A 19,645-nucleotide genomic window follows, 5' to 3' on the forward strand; every position below is an offset into this window, starting at 1 on the left:
TTGCTTCGTCTGAAACGAGCAAATCTGGCATTAAAACTTTATTATTCTGCTTCAGTAAAAGTTGATTTTTCTCTTGGTTTGGGACTAATATTATTATATCGAGCGATTAAGATAATTTGTAATCGAGTCATCTTTGCATCCGAGAACATATGTGTGTTTTTGAACTTCACGGGAAACGTCAAATAAAATGACAAGTCGTAATAAGGTAACACCCCGAAAGCGAGTTCGAGATTTCTTTTAACCTAGCCTTAAATTTGTTTGTAACTGACGCTTTTCAAAATTCACATTTACGTTTTCTGTTTAATATTTACTCGTACTATAATTGCAGACACGGAATTTTAGACTTTTTGTCATTCGACTGACATAAAAATCATAAAAATATAAAACGTGTCTTATTCAACTAAACCAACTTTTGCTTTTAGTAATTTTTATTCTGGCATTACTGTTTAAGAAAATCGACGGTAAAAATAAATTTTAACTAAATCTTTAAAATTTTAGTTTTAAACGTCACTCATAATGACCACAAAACCTAACTCATCTTGACATTTTTTGAACTGACATAAATTTCATGTCCAAAATTTCATGTCCGCAATTGTATTGCACATAAAATACTTTGGTCATCTATGTCACTTTAACGAAAATCCTCATGTAAATCAAACATTAACATCAAGCCACCATTGATGACAAGTTATTGGCTTTTCTCTTGTCAAAAATATGGTTCCTTCTACCGTTCAAAAATTTAGAATCGTCTCTCTTGCTTCTGAGAAATTGTTTATGGGCCAAATTGTAGAAAGATTGGGTACAGCAAGAAGTACTATTACGATTACCTATATGATAATTATGTTATGTTGTCAACAAGTTGCGAAGAACGTTTTAACAACTTTGAATTTCGACAGTAGTAAAAAATAAGGTTAACCATCTTAATGTTTACTTTACAACTTTATGTCACTTAAGTGATACTGACGACAAAGTATTTTGTCCCCAATAGTACAATACTTGTATGTACATTAGTTACTTAGCAACCTTTATGACCACAACTATAAGTACGCAAGTCTTGTAGTTTTTACGAATAAAATGAGCGGAGTTTCATAACTTGTCATTGAAGAAGTGTTTGAACGTATGGTAAAACAAAAATTATATAATTTAGAAATAAAGGTTGACATTCTAATAATTTTATTTTGTTGATTAAATAATACATTGCGTTTATCACTAATCATCGCTTGCTTTCAAGATGACTGCAAATAATGTCCATCCCGAATTATTTCAGTATCCTCAAGGTATGTTAAGTATAATTACATTTTTTTAATGAAATGTCAAGTAGGAAAGTCACTTCTACCATATAACTTTCTTTCCATAAAATTAACGCTGGAAAAAAGGTTTTTACAGCTTTCTATCAGATACATTTTTTTATTTAATAGTGTTATCTTCTTCTAAAAAAAGTAAAGAAAAAAATATATAGGCTGTTTGGAAAAAACGTTAATAGATTCGATGGGTGATTCCTTAAGTCGGAGTAATAATAAAAGCTTTTACGAACCTAAGGGGTTAAAGCCTTTCGAAAATAATGAAAAATAGTATATTTTATTAATAATTATATTAATTAATTAATTAATTAATAGTTATTTATTCGACGAGTTTGAATGTAAATCGGACTCTTTATTTGACCGAGTGGATTTTTAAACCACGAGTGTAACGAGTGGTTTTTATCATCCACAAGGTGGAATAAAGCGTCCGATTTACACTCAAACGAGTGGAATACAACATTTTATTCTTCGAATTAGAGTCAACAAGGCTTAAACTTGCTTTAAATCTTTGAAAAATAATTTCACGTTTTGTATTGAGAAATGCCAAACAGTTGTCAAAACTTCCTTACACGGGAGAAAAACCGTAAATTTTGACAGTGTCGAAGAATAAATTAATTATATCAATGCTACGCTTGGCCTTTAATCTGTGGGCTTAGGAGAAAAAGACTTTCTATACTTTAAATGATATACCCGGATAAGTGAAACGACTCTTGTAAAAGATAAAAATTTTTGATTTAAATTTTTATTTTTTGGGGTTCAGCCTTGCTTGGTTAAAGATTAATTTCTAACATAATTTTAGTTTTGAAAAATCAAGTTTGTTTTGGAAATTAAAAAAAAAACTATTGTTTTGTAGAGTAAAGTGCCTTTTTTATGTGGCAAATGCGACAAAAAGTAATAGAGATAAGTTGTTTCGAATCAACATTTACTAAATTTCAAAATCAACGGCCAACTATGATTTTTAATTTTTTTCCAAGGAAATTGCTTTTTATTATCAGAAACGTTGGCCGATGATTTTAAAATTTGGTGTGTAGGGGCCTAAAGTTGATTATAAACGACTTTTTTTAATACCTTTTTGTCGTATTTGCCACATAAAAGGCATTTTAACATGGCTGAACTTCCAAAAATGAAAATTTAAATCGATAATTTTCTATCTTTTACAAGAGTCGTTTCTTATTTGAGGACACCCTGTAGATTTGTGTTTAAGACAATAAGACTTCCACAGTTTCATCAAAAACGAATTAAAAAAACCGGGAATAAATATTAATTAACTTTTTGTAATTATTATTATAAAACTGACTGACACGTAATTTACAAATATGCCTTGAAATAACATTTAAATTAAAGACGCGGACTTGTACTTATCTAATACCGCAAACTAACTTTAATATTATTTACAAACAATTTTTAAATTGCTTGATCACTAGGTTAATGATAATATTCTCTGACTAGCTTTATGAAATAGAAATTTAAAGTGGTATTATTTAACTTGCATCTGAAGAAGAAACAATGGAAACATTAAAATTATTGAATTTTCATAACGACCTACCAATTTAATAGGATATATTAAAGTTTCAAAATGAATTAATTTAATTCCACTGTAACTCTAATTGTTTTTACAATATAAAATTAAAACTGTTTGCTAGGGTGTTATTATCGTTATTTTATCGACAGCAACAAATATTTAAATGGTGAATAGCAATTTGATACTAATACTTTGTTACCAGAACTACATTTTTTCTGGTGCTATTTTTGGTTTTCTTGTTATTGTATACGACTCACCTATCTTTATAAAGTTTTTTACATCTTATTTACTTTCATCTTTATCGAGTTAGCAAAAGATTTAGTTTGGATTTTCATTGTGAAAACAGGTGTTTAACGCATGTACTTATTTTACGATCGTTATTTATTTTTGTATATTACGAGTATATCGAGGATTGAATTTTAACGTGGTTAAATAATTTTTTTCTTTCAACTGAATGCTAATTGTAGATTTTTTACTCATATTTTAAAGGAATAAACAACGTAAGTTATTATGCCCTGAAAAATCAGTACAAAATTGATTTCTGGAATGACTTGTGTAGAATTGTCTCATTTAAATAAATGCAGCTTATCTAAAAAATATACTTACATAGCCCTCACTTGTTTGAGCGACGCTCGGGCGGACAAATTTTGTTAAACTTTTTAGTATTAATTTTTTTCACATACATTTTGTATTTACATATAATTTGAGAACTAAAATTGCAGATGATGTTTTGTGGTTACTCCGATTTTGGTGTGCTGACATTTTTCAATATAAACTAATGAAGTTTGTAATATTTGTGATGCTGATAGCGAATACAGTTCTTATGATGCTTCAAGGATATTATTTTCTTATTAATTTCAACAGTCTTTACTTTATATCATATTCGCCTTATTGGTTTGGATCGTTTTTTGTAATATATTTGAAATATTGAGTGAATTATAAATGACAGTATTTAATTTCTAGGTTATTCTTGCACTTGCATCATCTTTAACTTTATCTAATGTTGCACCTGAAGCAATACAATCGCCACAGTTGTGGAAGATAAAATCTACTGACTTAAAAATAATGAAACGAATGAAATTTGAAATCAAGATAATCACAATTTATGCAATTGTTAATACAGTTATTTCATTAATTGCTGGTTTAGCTCACACTTTTCCATCAAAAAATGCAGAGGAAATATGTTATGTGTATAAACTAATTGAAATTTATGTACCAAAGTGGAAAACTGAACTTTGTTGGATGTATAAAGCTAGTTACATAATTATGGCGCTAGCACTACCAGCAAGCTGCAATCAAGTGGTATATGGGGCGTCTCATATAAGATTTCAAGGCTATTTGCTTTTAGACTCAATAAAGCACAATATACAGATGGAAATGTACGATGACTTAAAATTGCCCAATGACAAGGGTTTTCAAGACAAAATTACAAAAAGAATTCTTCGAATTGTAAAACGTTATTCGATAATATCCAAGTAATGAAATGCATTTAATTATAACAATATGAAAATTTTGATTTTGTACTTCAGGATCCTTCAAAATGTTAATCAGAAAATATATATTTATATATTGTTGTATGGTATTTTTGCTAGTGTACTGGGGATAAGTATTCTTATGTTTTATTTTAAGGTTGTCTACTTTATGTTAGTTTATTTTTTTAACATTTCTTTGTTGCAGTTTTCAAATACTCTAGAAATGAGTGACTATTTTCATGCCGGAACTTTAACCGTAGCAGCAATTACCACTTTTATGGCAACAATAACATCTGGTCAGAAACTTGAAAATATTGTAAGTGAAAAATAGTAATAGAGCGGAAATAATAAATACTTTTAAAAAATATTTAACTTATTCTGTAGAATGAAGAACTTTCAGTCACGTGGTCTTTAGTGCCCTGGTATTTGTTGAACAAAAGGAATAAACAAGTTTACCTTACGTTTATGATAAATTTTATCAAACCATTACGTTTTCGATTCACAGAAAACTTGGCCATAAATTATAATTTAGGAGCATTTGTAAACATTATACGCTAATTTATGTTCAGGTACCAATAACATAGATTATTTTAGATTGGAAAAATGATTTATTCTATGTTATCACTTCTTACACAAATGCGTGGTAAGGATACTTTGTAAACAATTGTAAACACGTCATGTTTTACGTACTACAAATGGTTTTTAATATTGCAATTCTATTTTCAACATCAAGATTTTAAATGTTTAACCCTTCAACAACACTCCCAACCATAAGATAGCTCAAACAAATTTTGGCAGCAGCCCTCAACCTCTGAATTACTGAAACCAATACATAAGTACTGAAGAAACTGACATAAGAAGCCATTGTCATTGAAAGCCACATGTACCAAGAATAATTAATAAAGCACTAATGAAACAATTGACTTTTATTAATGCTCTTGTTTTTAAATCTTTTTAGGAGCATCAGATGTTAAAGTAATAACATGAAAAGCATTTTTTCTTTTAATTCAACAATGTGATAGTAAAGACATTAATTTCAAATTACACTTTGCGGAAAAACATAATTTGCGACATGTTATAACCAAAATGACTGAGACATAAAATTTGTCATATTTTGCCTGTTTAATAGTATTTAACGTTATCAGCATGATAATAGCATATTAAAATACAAGTTGCAGAAGGTTCAAGCACAAATTTGAAATTCCGAAACGAGCCGCTTAGCGGCGTGTTGAGGAACAAATGAGTGCTTAAAGAACCTTGTGCAACAAGTGCTTTATACTAATTTTTTCTATTTTGCCGCTTTATATCATTTTATAAATTAAAAAACAAAAGTCTTAATTTTTCTTCTAGAAAATTTTGCGACGGTTGGCGACATTTATGTGGAATAATTTTAGGCGACTGTAAAAAATAAAAATTATTCTTATTTTCACATTTGAAAATGAATTGTGAAGAAAGTCCGTCACTAAAATTAAATTACCGCGAACGAGTTATTCCAGCACACAAATGACATCATTTGAGTGATGGAATAGACTTATTCTAACACCGAAATAGAAAAAAAAATTCTAACATTAAAAAAATCGTATAGGCTTTAGACGTATTACTGGTTAGTCAGCTATAACAGACATTTTCAATAAAATGAATACCTTGACCTGTATGCTATCCGAAGTACTTGCCTTATTAAATTACAATACAAATTAAATGACATCACATTCCTTAGAATAGTTTCATCGTCTAAAGTTTTCGTAAGCAAAGACATGCAAAATATTTCTCAAAGCACTTTTGAGTTTTTTTTGATAAACACATGTTAATTGAACATCATTTCTCATCTAATGTACATTGGCGAGCATAAAATTTTGGTAGGAAATGTAATTTTGAAACTTCATCTTTTTGTCAAAAAAAGTACATAGTTTCCCTGTGTAATTTTTACAAGAGAGTATATACAGGGTGCGCCAGAACTCGCGCCTCTGAGAAAAATGCCATGTAAGATAAGATACCAGGAACATGGAAAAAATGTTATTTATAAAAATTTCGAAGGGTTTAAAGTTTGCACTTTGACGCTATTTATTTCTGTTGGAAAAATAATTTTCCATTTTTTTTTGCTATAGACTATTAAAAGAGGAAACAAATATCCTAAATTGTAACTCTGTTCAATGTTATTTGTGGCTTTTATTGGCAAAATTTTTGTCCCTTTACTAAATAATTGTAAAAAAAATATACAAGATCATGAGTACCCTTAAATAGATGTAAAAAAATGTCAAATGTCAAAAAATAAATGTCAAAGTTTTTTGACAGATAAAATTTTTTAAACATTTTTTTCATGTTCTTGGTATCTTACCTTACTTAAAAATTTTCTCTGGGGCGCGAGCTCTGGCGCAGCCTGTATATTAGGGAATGACATTGACTACTAAAATTTAATGCTTGCCATTGTACTTTAATAAATCAATCAGACATTCTTTTCTTTACAGCATTTTATTTTTATAAGACATTTGTCAAATTTACGCCGTGCGGGAAAATAATACGAAAATTTTAGGCTTTATGAAAAATGAAGGTCATTAATTCCAAAAGAAGGTACAGTTGGAGACAAAATACTTTGGTCGTTAATGTCACTTGAGTGACATTAAATTGTAAAGCATGCTTTAGGACTGTTAACCTTATTTTTAGCTACTATCAATCATAGTTGACAAGTTGTACATATTTTTGATAGAAAGATATAATAGCCGTCATTAATTTGAAATTGTCATTCATTTTAACGTTAAAGCTTGAATTACATTAAAGTGTCAGACAAGTGACGACCAAAGTACTTTGTCTAGAACTGTACCGCATTATTCAGTTTTCAAAAATAAATACAATTTATTTTTTGGCAGAACTTTGATCAACACCATCAGATCAAGATAATTTGTAATCGAATCATTTTTGGATCCGAAAATGTATGTCTGTGAAACGTCAAATAAAATGACAAGTCGAAAGGTAAAATGGTTTGATCAAAAAGATGATGATTTTAATAACTAAATTTATGCTTTACTACTATTATTATACATCGGCCACTAATTTCAGCCCATTTTGCCGTTTTACCTTTCGACTTGTTATTTTATTTGACGTTTCACGTACAGTTAGTTAAAAAACAGACATACGTTTCTTGATCTCTCGATGCTTTTTACATTTGTAAAAGACGTTACATTTAATCCTTTTCGAAATTTGAAATTTCGACCTGTTTCTGAAGATTCGACGTGTAACACCTGCTAATTTGTCATCTAATAATTTTTATTAACTTTGCTAAAATGAAGCAGTAGGAATATGGAAAGAAGTTCTAAACAATCGACAAGCTTGATGGTGTTAAAAGTACATTCTTTGAAAAACATATACCAAAGACAACCAAATATTTGCAACAATACTAATTATTTATTAGTTGTTATTCTATTGCTATGTTTTTAAAACATTAACTAAAATGTGTACATTTATAACAATTTGTTATTGCTCTCGTCAATGTAATGACAATAAAATACCAATCATGTTTAAAAATGCTTAATCATTGCTATTTTTGCCTTGTCATTATTTGCTTTATTTGTCATCATTGTTAATGATAATAAGAAATACGTATATATAGGTGTTCAAAAAATCGCGTTTTAAAATTTTTAAAATTAAAACTGATTATGTTTGTTTTAATTTGAATAAAAATACTCTTAATATTATAAAGTTGCGTTTTAATTGCTCTCACTGGTAAAAAAGTTTCGTTTAGAATGTAAGTTTAAACTCCAGACTAATATACCACACTATAATTAAATAAAAGTAATAAATGTCATTGTGATTTTTAAGATGTGGTAAAATAAAAAAAAATTCGAGGGTGCTGAAAAATAATTAATTTTCAAAGTGGGCGGTAGACGAAATAAGTTTAAGAACCTCTGGTTTACAACAAGCAACCGAAAAGTCAAGTTTATTTATTTTATGTGACTTACGTGACTATTAATTAATTACATGTGCAACATTATACGTCTAGCACATTGTATCTACATAATATGTATCATAAAATGACCAAACAATTTGTTATTTTTGAGGTCAATAAACTGATAAAAAATTGCAAATCATGTTTAGAAATGATTAATCATTGCCATTTTTGCCTTGTCATGATTACGAGTATGACTGGACAATCAACATTAATAATGAAAATGCAAAATGAATATACAGGATGGTTCATGTTTTATCTCCTCAGTCATCAAAAAAAAAAAAATAAACATTGTGCATACACATTTATTCAGGCACCAGATTCGTGACTTGTTGTTGACCATATTGTTTATTCTCCATTTTGTGTTGCTTGTCCTTGAAATATGGTTGCTTGTGGAAGATGGTATACAGGATAAAGGATGAATAAAAACATTAAATTCGTCGCGACGTTTCGATACTTTTATTGTATCTTCCTCAGGCGAAGAATTTTCGTTAGCTGAACGTGAGAAGCATGGCACAGTCAGTTATGTGTTATTTTTTTGAGAGCAATATGACTAACAAATACGAGTATATATCTTTCAAAAAGATATAAAACTTGTCATTTTTTAAAATTTTTTCAATACTGAATTGCGAACTGTCACTTTTCGAAAGGCTTTTTCCGTATGAGAAAGTGGAGCCTATTGATTCTAAATTTATCAGTCAAGTTCCGTTTTAAGTTCAGTTTTTTTTTACACAGAAGTCAAATGTTTCTGACCTATTTCAGCTCAATAAATGCAGTTGCGATGTTTCCAATGTGGCAGTAGAAAACAACTGAGGTATAAATCTTGATAATAAGACACAATACATTATTCCAACTGAGATCAGAAATTGAAGTAAAACAACAGAAATTTATTAGCAATTTTATTTGTTTTGAATGTGTTGCGTATTTTTTTAACTAGATGCGTTTTTTACTCTATATTATTTTTATATTTAATGTCAACTTTGATTCTTTAAAATTTCCAAAACGTCAAAATGTCAGGAATATTACTGACAACTACTAAGAGCCATTTCAAATTTTTTGTTGTCCCATGTGGTTATTGTATGAATAATGTTCAACAATTTAAAATTCTTAAGTTGTTAGTAATACCTTAGGGTATTAATATTATTAATAACACACAGGACTGTTAAAAAGTTTTAGCGCCCTGCTTTTTGGCAGTTTTCACACTTTAAATCTTAAAATATTGACATTTTCAAAATTTGAAAATTATTTTTTTAAAACATGGTAATTTAATATGATATAACGGTCGTTTCTCAGTAGTTACATAGTTACAGCCTTCTTAACAGCTCTGAATACCTAATAGTTGCAAAGACAATATTCTATACAATAACTAGTTAAATGATTAAATACAAAACATTAGATTACATGTTTCAACCTTAAAATTTAAATTAATAAGAATTTGGGGATATTTAAAAGATATTTTTTTCTACTCCCACATCTAAAACACGGATTATCGTATATGTTTCCATGACGCTAAGTGACCTTTTAAATACATCTGATATCATAACCCACGACTGTAAATTATGAGTAGCATAAAATGTGTTTTATTTAAAAAGATCCTAGATACAACGTCGTATTCTGCTCACAATACTATAATGAAGATGGCTATTATTCACTCAAGTGATTAAAAGACTCGTTTCGACTCGTTTTTTAACTTCACCTTCGTGAATAATAGCCATCTTCATATGCTCGTTAAATAATATACTATTATACTAAGTACGTGTTTACTTAAGTTTTAGGAAGAGAGAGATATACAGCTTTTTTGTTCTTTTTTGCACTTTATTTATTTATATTTATTTGTATGTAAAGATACTTAAGGTATTATACTGTAACCATTTTTAAATGTACACCATTTTTGTCTACTATAAACATAACCTTTGGATCCAACTGCAGCGGAACGTTTGTAGCACCTGTTTTTTCAACGGCGAAATCTTTAAGAACATAAGCCAAAGCAACTTTTGATACCACGGTTGCAAATCTTTGTCCTAAAATGTCAAATCTATATATAAATATATTTATATAACATCATGATATTCACACCAATGCAAATTCTTGGACCATCCCCAAAAGGCAAATAAGTGTATGGAACTATTTTAGTTTTATTTTCATCACTGAATCGTTCCGGATCGAATTTTTCAGGATTAGGAAAATACTTTTCGTCATAATGTAATCCAGCAACAGGAATTAAAATAGAAGTGTCCTTATCTATAGTGAGTCCAGAGTCTTCAAATGTATAGTTGGATACAGATTCACGATTTAAAAAACTTGTTAAAGGATATTTTCTCAGTGTTTCTAAAAACATATGGTATAAGTATTTTTTTTCCTATTAAAGGAAAGTATCTATACCAGATAGGACCATGTCTAAATATTTCATTTCTTGAATAGCTTCATAAGTAAAATCACCATGTGCTTCGTATTGTTTCCTAATATCCTTACGTAATCGGTCCTGTATATCGGTATTTAAAGCCAGTTCGTAAAGAGCAAAAGTAATGGTCAGAGAGGTTGTGTCATTTCCAGCAGAAAAGAAAGTCAAAGCTTGTGCAGCTACTTTTATATCATCTGCAAAAGGTGTATTTGCAAAATATAGGTCAATTCCAAATAAATCATAACTTACCAAAGATGTATTTTGCTTTACCAGTAGTGTTTTCCTTTAAGTTATGTAGCATGTCTATTAGGTCGTTGCGTACGATTTTGTTTTCCCGGCGTTCTTTCATTGTGGCATTGAAAATGTTCATCAAATAATCGGAAGCTTTTTTGTCCATGAAGGTTAATCTAAATATGTCTACCAGTTTTGGCATGAAGAAGAAACTAAAGATTGAAATGTTTCTTATAATCGATTTAAAGTCAAAAAGTTTTGTTGCAACTTGTAAAATTTCAGAATTGTCATCTTTTAAGCAATAAGAATTTATACCAAATGCACACGAAGATATAATATCTACGGCATATTTCTTCGTGACGTCTCTAGCCTCCATAACTTCTCCATTATGTTTCTTTATGTAGTTAACCAAGTCTGAACCACATTCTTTCATTAAAGGGAACATCAACTTGATTTTTCCTGAAGTGAAAATTGGTGACATTTTTGCACGAATGTTGCGCCATGTATCGTTCTTTGCACTGGCAAGTGTGTGGAAGGCTATGGGATCTACTGATTCATTTGCTGCCAATTTGTGATTCACAAATTTGTCGAAATCTTTCACTAACACTTTTTTTATGAGTTCCGGACTTCTAATCACTAAATTCGGTTGGTTGAAGATGTAGATTCCGACGTAAGGAGTTGAAAACTTGTTGTATATTTCACGAATTTTGTGAAAAATATGTTGTTTTCCTAAAGCCACATTGTAAAAACTTCCAAAAAAAAAGAAAGGTTTTTCATTAGGAATTCTTTTACGTTCCCAATATGTATAGTTTTTTCGGTACAGATAGTACGCAAACAAAAGAAAACAACACAAATAAATTAAAATCATTTTCAGATGTTTACAAATTATTTCGGTTGTATAATTGCAAAGATCTTACTACTAGTACCACTGCCAAACTTAAACTGTATTTATATATTTTAACACAAATATTCTAGTGGTTTTTATCTTATATGTTTAGTTATTGTATGTAGATAACGTTCTGTGATAAGTTTCGAATGAGTTTTTATTTTAAATTTGAAACTGTCAGCATGAGTCTAATTTTATTCAATTAATTGTAAAATTATCTACACAGCCAAGCCACGGCCGTGCGTAAAATACCCAGGCGACTGTATGAAATAATATACAGTTTTTCAATAGATGTCAATTGTACAAATGACGTATGTACACTCAGAAAAGTTGAAAATGACGTATCCATAAAAATGCTTTTGCATTTAGCCTCAACATTTCTTTTAAGTAAATCTTGTCATGGGATTTTATTTCATTAATAATAATTATTATAATTGAGGGTGTGTAAAATATGTCATACGGTGTGTTATACTGAAACGAGCAAATTTGTAACTTTAAAACGTCATTATTCTGTCTCAATGAAAAGAAAAGTAAATTTTCTCTTGCTTTTGGGATTTTTTTCTGCTTTTTAAGTTTCATCACAATGGCGGTTTTATTTTTTCGACAAAAATGTCACTTTGACAATTAATTAATTAATTATTGTAAGCGTTATTAGCGGCAAAACAATAAAATGCTGCAAAGATTTGTGCTCTCATTATAACTGAATATTACCTAATTGTTTTTCAACACTTTTAATTGGGATTCCCTACTTCTACGAATCGTAAATTAGTTTCAACTGGACGATCAGGTAAGAAATGAAATGAGGAATTCGAAATTATACGATGGGTTCCTCACTCGCCTCATCTAAATCCAATAGAAAATTTATAGGGCAATAAATGGACCCATTGCATCTAATTTTTTGAGGAGACCGCATGCGTCACCTGCGCCCCTTTTGTAACCGCGAAAAAGAAATGGTCCAATCAGAAGTGAACAGTGAAACGCAAGTTAGTGTAATCTATGGTGATTAGGTTGGTTGTCTGAATGTCTACAAGGGCACTTGACCGGCTTATGTTAGCGTGCTCGCGCTTCGCGTGGTTATAGTGTTTTGTATTTCGTTTTGTATAAGCAACTTTATTAGAACCGTGTTGAACACGCTTTTGACGTTTCGTTTTAGGTTATCTACACAGTGACTTTGGCGGCTTTGGTTGGTAGCGATTGGCATTTTATTCTAAAGCAAATTTAAAAATAATGGGTGGAGTTATTTCTCCCGCCGCGCATACGGTACCCTCGATTTTTCCTTGATGCAATGGGTCCATTCCGCTACTCACAAATTTGCCAAAATTTGGTGAATAGTATGCATGGACGACTTCATGAATGTTTAGCCAACACTGATATTAATTAGTAAATTAATTATTTAAATTTAAAACAATTTTTGTCTTTAATTATAATAATTATTAATAAAATAATATATCATGCTTTGAAGTTTTATTATTTTTCATGAATGAGAGCAACAAATCTTTTCAGAATGTTATTGTGTTGTCGATAATACCAATTAATTAATTAATTAATTATCAAAGTTACAATTCTGTCAAAAAAATAAAACTGCCATTAGTGTGGGTCTTAAAAAGCAGAGAAAAATCCCACAATCAAGAAAAAATGTACTTTTCTTTCCACTGAGACAGAATAATGACGTTTTAAAATTACAAATTTGCTCGTTTCAGTATAACACACCGTATAACACACTTTACACACGTTTAATTATAATAACTATCATTAATGAAATAATATCACCTGACAACATTTACTTAAAAGAAATGTTGAGGCTAAATGCAAAAGCATTTTTATTACTTTCTCCTCGCAGATGGTTTATAACTGCGGTTAGGTAGGAGGACCCAAATAATGAGGGTCGGTTTGGACACGTCATTTTCAACTTTTCTGAGTGTACGTTAATTTGACATTTACATGTCAGGAAACCGAAAAAATTTTATCTTTGATTTTACGCCAAAACTGCAAAGGAAAAACCTTAAACGAGCAAATCTTTAATTAAAAACTTCATTATTCTAACTCAGTAGAAAGAAAAGTTTATTTTTTTCTTGATTTTGGACTTAATTGTTCTCTGCTTTTTAAGTCCTATCACATTGACTATCACTTTGACAAATAAGTTAAATAACAAAAATGTATGTAGAATATATTATTTTAATAAATATCAACGCAAAAAAACAGCTTTAAGATAAAAACCAAAGACATTTTTAACAAGATCCATCATTATTTAATTAATAAATTAATTGTCAAAGTGACATATAGCATATAGTTGTCAAATAAATAAATCCGCCAGTGTGATAGGACTCAAAAAGCAGAGAAAAATATTATTCTAAATCGAAAATCAAGAGAAAAGTAACTTTTTTAAAAACAACAGTGTTTTATTACATGGTGTTTGTTGAATTTGTTAAGAATTAATATTTTGTAATAAATACCAAAACTCTAAAACGAATCTTTAGGTCTACCGTTAAATATCGTGACTTTTACATCAATCCACAATATCTCAAAAACTAAGCACTTTAAAAAAAAAAGGCCAACGTATCGGCCCATAGAATATTCTTTTAAATTATCTTACAAAAACCAAAATTGATTAATGACTGAGTAAAGTTGTTTTCAAGTAAGGTATTAAAGGTATTAAATTAAAAAAAAAAATCTCAACGTATCGGCCTGTAGATTTAAAAAACCTTTACTTTGATGTATAATACATGAAATTCTGTTGCATATTAAGAGAGTAATCTTGTTTTCAATATACTAACGTCTCAAATCGTTGGTGGCGGACACCCGTAATGGTATGCTAAGCCTAATCTACATCTACCTGCCCATAAGGACGGCGGACGGCCCGATACTCAGATACATTTCTGTATCTGAGACTTCAGGAAAAAAGTAAATACAGGGTGAACATAAATTAAAGTAATATAAAAAATGTGATTGTAATTTCAGAACGAAACTTTGTTTTATTTTTGAGTTATGCAATTTTTTTTTGTCAAAATTGCAATTTAGTGAAATTTTTTTTTTTTTAATTAAAAATAAAGCAGATAGTTGTAATCCTTAATCATCACATTTTTATAGTACTTTAGCACTCATCAATTAGTTTTTTCAAAAAATAAATAGTTTAAGCAAAAAACGTTTGGTTCCATACTTTTTATTCACCTGGTATATCGAAAACATATTTAAAAAAAAAATCCGGCGAGCGTTGTACATAATTTTCTTTACGTATTTCGACATCTCTGTGTTAGTTATCGTTGGCGGCAAGTTCTCATTCACGGTCTTTCTTTTTGGTTGGCTAAATCTTCAATTGCTTTTCTGTTGCATGACCCGATGATTATTTGTGGGTTTAAACCAACTAAATTTACGAGATGGCAGATTCAGATTTGACAAAATTGCAAGAGTTGAACAAAACTCCAAGAGTATGAATGAATTGTGCACTTGCACTTTCTGTTCACACACTTCCACAAACTTTCATTGGCTGATTTAATTATTTGATAATAATTAAACTTATAATTTTCAACCACCAACATGGATTAAAAAAATACTCGAAATTATTTTAATCTTCATACTGATTACTCTGGATACTTCACTAACACTAAATTGAAAAAGTAATAAACAACAAAGGTAGAACTAAGTTTTGAGCATTTGTCTTGCCTGTCTAAGTAAAAATTCGAATTTCCCAAAGTTAAGTCAGGTGTCAGCTAGTTTCTGTAATCCACCCTTATCAAGTATGATCTTCCAGAAACATATATTATAAGATTATGCTCAACGGGGATGCCCAAAAGATTAAGATAACTACTGAGAGATTATCGTACTTCTAAAAGTAAGTGAGAACACAGCCAATTGCTTTATTGCACCCTAACAGCTGGGTATCAATAACCCGTTGCGGCAGGTCAAGGTTTTGCGATTTCTTGCAAGCAGAAAGGGACTCAGGAAATTGTTCGAGTCGAGAAAACTGTTATTTCTGAAAAAAATACACTACAACCGTTACACAAAAATACAGGTAGCCGTCTGTAGGTTTACCAAAGATAATTAATCACGTTGGGAGATTCACTAAGGCGGCTTTCCGGAAGGGCGACATTTTTAAGCCGTCTTAAAAAAAATATACCTACAGTACGTCCCCGGAGTGAATTTACAAGAGGAAAATTGTTTATCTTTGATTTTACGCTAAAACTGCAAAGAAAAACATTTTTACTTCACCTGAAACATGCAAATCTGTTATTAAAATTATTCTGATTCAGTAGAAAGAACAGTTTATTTTTCTCTTAATTTTGGACTGGTAATAATTTTCTCTTCGTTTTAAATTCCATCACATTGGCGGTTTTACTTTTTGACAACGATGTCACTTTGACAAATGAGTTTACGAAAGTTATTAAATAACCAAAATGTTAGTGAAAAACATAATTTTAATAAACGGCAACACAAAAAACAGCTTTAAGATAGAAAATATAAAGTAATTTTTAATAACAACCATCATTATTCAGTTAATTAATTAATTGTCAAAGTGACATCGTTGTCAAAAAAATAAAACCGCCAATGTGATGACATTCAGAGAATCCAGAGAAAAATTATTGTAAGTTCAAAACTAAAAGAAAAATTAACTTTTCTTCCTACTTAATTGAAATAATAAAGTTATAAAGCGAAAAATGTTTTTCATTTGCCGTTTTGTCGGAAAATAAAACCAATCTTTTTTTTTCTGTTGGAAACTCAATCCGGGGTCACACTGTATATTTTTTTTTAATTACGGATTAAACATTTTACATTATTTTCTGCTAGATGTCAGAAAGAGGTGGATAGGTGAATATAGTCGTAACCAGGAATATTTGGGATTGACGTATGCAAAGCTTTACTTTGAGGGCATTGATTAACCACATTAATATGGTTAATCAATGCTGAGGGTTAAAGCGCTCTGCGAAAAAGTGCTGTTTTTGGTCAAGTTTAACTACAGGATGGTTCGTAACAGAAATTTGTTTTTGGGCTTTCATTCATCAAAAAAAAATTAATTAATTTTAATATTCAGCAATATTTTGAGATTGTTTCTTTACAAATCTGCATTATAACTTTAATACTAAATTAATATATAAATTTCCAAATATTTCCCTGTAATAAATTAAAAGCCTCCACGAAAATTCCTGAATGCGGCTCTTTTGTATATCTTCAGGGTAGTACCACCAGCAGTGAAAAATTATTACAGCCGACCGCAAGGCTGCTTAATCCTCAATAAAGCTTTGCATACGTCAATCTCAAATATTTCTGGTGACGACTATACCTGAAAAAGTAGGGACCGGATTGCAACCGAAACACCGATAGGTCTTATTTGATAAACACAAACACACTACTATACTAGGGTTATTGTAATTTTGTTGTAATTTTAAAAACACTTTTTGCTAATATTGATTTCCTAGAAAAAAGATAAAAGTGCCTAGGACAAGATTTATTAAAATTTTTAATAAACTTGTTCAATAATTAGCGAAGATAATCAACTTTTCTGTATAGCATTGTGCAAAATTCAATAATTTTTTTATCATTTTTTATTATACCTGCATCATAATCCTAAATTAAAACACGCTGCAGCGTGCGTAACAAGAAATAGTGAAACGTCTGGATCAATTACATGTGCTTAACAACGTAAACTAGTATAGTCGTCACCAACAATATTTGAGACTCATTATAGAATAAGCCGCTTACCCCCCACGGTGGTTCATGGGGCTTGCGGTAGAGATGCCATAAACAAATTTGCATTTCTTAGGACAGGCAAAGGTTTGTAGGAAGAGATGGTCCGTAACAGAAATTTGTTTTTGGGCTTTCATAAAAAAAAAAAAATAATAATAATTTTAATATTCAGTTATATTTTGAGATTGTTTCTTTACAAATCTGAATTATCACTTTAATATTAAATTAATATATTAATTCCCAAATGTTTGCCTGTAATAAATTAAAAACCCACCACAAAAATTCCTGAATACGGCTCTTTTCTACATCTTCTGGGTAGTACCACACGCAGTGAAAAATTATTACGGTCGACCACAAAGCTGCTTAACCCTTAATAAAGCTTTGCATACGTCAATCCCAAATATTCCTGGTGACGACTATAACCGTCTCTACGAAAACGATTCACAAACAACCTTTGATAATTTTGTTGTGTAAATTCACATTTTTTCAATGCTCATAAAAGATCGTAAATTTTAAAGAATCAAAGTTGACGTTAAATATAAAAATAATATAGAGTAAAAAACGCATCTAGTTAAAAAACACATTCAAAACAAATAAAATTGCTTATAAATTTCTGTTGTTTTACTTCAATTTCTGATCTCATTTGGAATAATGTATTGTGTCTTATTATCAAGATTTATACCTCAGTTGTTTTCTACTGCCACATTGGAAACATCGCAACTGCATTTATTGAGCTGAAATAGGTCAGAAACACTTGACTTCTGTGTAAAAAAAAACTGAACTTAAAACGGAACTTTACTGATAAATTTAGAATCAATAGGCTCCACTTTCTCATACGGAAAAAGCCTTTCGAAAAGTGACAGTTCGCAATTCAGTAGTGAAAAAATTAAAAAAACATGACGTTTTATATCTTTTTTAAAGATACAGGCTGTCCCAACGGTCCAAAAAAGCTCTATAACTTGTTTATTTTAAGAGATATTGACTTTTTCTTTTTTTTTAGATTATAGCTAGCTGTTTGATGTCCATTTTAAAAATATTGCGGTTTATATACCGCAATATATACCGTTTATGTTCCAATATTTAAAAAACACTAAAGTTATGTTTTTTTAAATCGAATTTACTCAGTTTGATTTAATTTTTGGATTCTACGCTAAATTACAAATAACTTTTATAAAGGTTGTTTTCATTTTTCTGTTATCAATTTTGATTTGTGGCCCTTTTTTAAAAGAATTTTTAAAATGCAGGGGTTTGTCTAAAAATTCGTACCTTCTAAATGCTTGCACACAAGTTAAAGTAAGTAACGCCGTTTGATTCCTGAAGGTTTGCCGCATCTTTTAAGTGTTTACTCAACAATCTGCTCAGTGGCATGTGCCTACTACGATTTTTTAAACATGACAAATTAAAAATGTCAAAAACTTATTTTTTTCAAATGGCACCTACTATTTATTATTGTACCAATCAAAAGATCTTTTGACAAGCTTTCCATCAATTTAAGGTTTGTTTAGTCTAGTGTAAAATTCTAAGTTGCTATCCTAAATTAACTAAATTTCTAACTAACTTTTCTGTTTTGAACAATAAAAATCGAGTGGGCCTTATGCACAAAAAAATTAGCACAGAAAATAAACAAAAGTATGGAATTGGAAATTCTTTGCTGCAAAAAATATACAATATTGTCCACATTTGAGTTACAGAGAAAATTAGGCAAAATCTAACATATCGCAAATTCAGTATTAACACAATTTAGTAGAAAAATGTAAAAACAATAACAAATAAAAAAAAACAAAACATTAAAGCTATTTTACAATTTTCTTTATAACAGATGCTCAAAAATATAACCATTTTCTTCAATACAAGTATGCAGTCTTCGTCTAGAAGATAGTCTAACACGACTTAGCATATCTGCATTTATTAAATGGAATGTATCGCGTATTCTTTGTTTCATATCCTCCATAGTTGTTGGTCTCAATTTATACACATTTTTATACAATTTTTTAAATGCAGCACTTTGCGACAGTCTTGCATTTAGGTATTTTTATTTGTAGAGTCTTTGAGCCAATAAAATATTACGATCCGCTTCACCAAGACTGTATATCATGTTAATGAGTTCTTGACGAGTAAAATTCATCTGGGGACTTATAATCTTCACAATAAAATTGATAGATTGTAACAATGACAGAAGCCCACTCGATTTTTATTGTCCAAAACAGAAAATT

At 29.8% G+C, this 19,645-nt stretch overlaps 2 protein-coding genes across 4 annotated transcripts; one reads left to right on the forward strand and one right to left on the reverse strand.

The window, feature by feature from the left end:
- Window positions 1-1,201: 1,201 nt before the first annotated feature.
- LOC123015475 lies at window positions 1,202-5,093 on the forward strand. 3 transcript variants are annotated; one of them, XM_044415214.1, is made up of 6 exons: window positions 4,006-4,122; window positions 4,172-4,298; window positions 4,353-4,452; window positions 4,501-4,611; window positions 4,680-4,835; window positions 4,890-5,093. In XM_044415214.1, the coding sequence occupies exons 2-6, from the start codon at window positions 4,195-4,197 to the stop codon at window positions 4,953-4,955; spliced, it is 537 nt and encodes a 178-aa protein (XP_044271149.1). In that variant the 5' UTR covers window positions 4,006-4,122; window positions 4,172-4,194; the 3' UTR covers window positions 4,956-5,093. The 3 variants fall into 3 exon arrangements, with proteins under 3 accessions (XP_044271150.1, XP_044271148.1, XP_044271149.1); XM_044415213.1 differs by having other exon boundaries at window positions 3,647-4,298; XM_044415215.1 differs by lacking the exons at window positions 4,006-4,122; window positions 4,172-4,298; window positions 4,353-4,452 and adding an exon at window positions 1,202-1,277.
- Window positions 5,094-10,036: 4,943 nt separating this feature from the next.
- On the reverse strand, window positions 10,037-11,825 carry LOC123011935 (cytochrome P450 6k1-like). The gene is made up of 4 exons (XM_044409663.1): window positions 10,886-11,825; window positions 10,618-10,830; window positions 10,312-10,563; window positions 10,037-10,256 (listed from the first exon to the last, which is right to left on the reverse strand). Exons 1-4 carry the CDS (start codon window positions 11,733-11,735, stop codon window positions 10,093-10,095), a joined length of 1,479 nt encoding a protein of 492 aa, XP_044265598.1. The 5' UTR covers window positions 11,736-11,825; the 3' UTR covers window positions 10,037-10,092.
- Window positions 11,826-19,645: the final 7,820 nt, after the last annotated feature.

Source organism: Tribolium madens, unplaced genomic scaffold, assembly GCF_015345945.1.
Source record: "Tribolium madens isolate multiple individuals breed KSU strain unplaced genomic scaffold, Tmad_KSU_1.1 Scaffold_19;HRSCAF=116;Tcas5.2_LG9, whole genome shotgun sequence".
Taxonomy (NCBI): domain Eukaryota; kingdom Metazoa; phylum Arthropoda; class Insecta; order Coleoptera; family Tenebrionidae; genus Tribolium; species Tribolium madens.

What these genes read in the sequence shown, in the direction of transcription:
- LOC123015475 (XM_044415213.1), top strand. Translation starts at nt 3,889, where the DNA reads ATGAAACGAATGAAATTTGAAATCAAGATAATCACAATTTATGCAATT. An exon ending in CGTTATTCGATAATATCCAA is followed by an intron (nt 4,299 to 4,352) that starts GTAATGAAATGC and finishes TTTGTACTTCAG; the next exon opens with GATCCTTCAAAATGTTAATC. An exon ending in GTCAGAAACTTGAAAATATT is followed by an intron (nt 4,612 to 4,679) that starts GTAAGTGAAAAA and finishes CTTATTCTGTAG; the next exon opens with AATGAAGAACTTTCAGTCAC.
- LOC123011935 (XM_044409663.1), bottom strand. Translation starts at nt 11,735, where the DNA reads ATGATTTTAATTTATTTGTGTTGTTTTCTTTTGTTTGCGTACTATCTG. An exon ending in TTTAGACATGGTCCTATCTG is followed by an intron (nt 10,564 to 10,617) that starts GTATAGATACTT and finishes ATATGTTTTTAG; the next exon opens with AAACACTGAGAAAATATCCT. An exon ending in TGGTCCAAGAATTTGCATTG is followed by an intron (nt 10,257 to 10,311) that starts GTGTGAATATCA and finishes TTGACATTTTAG; the next exon opens with GACAAAGATTTGCAACCGTG.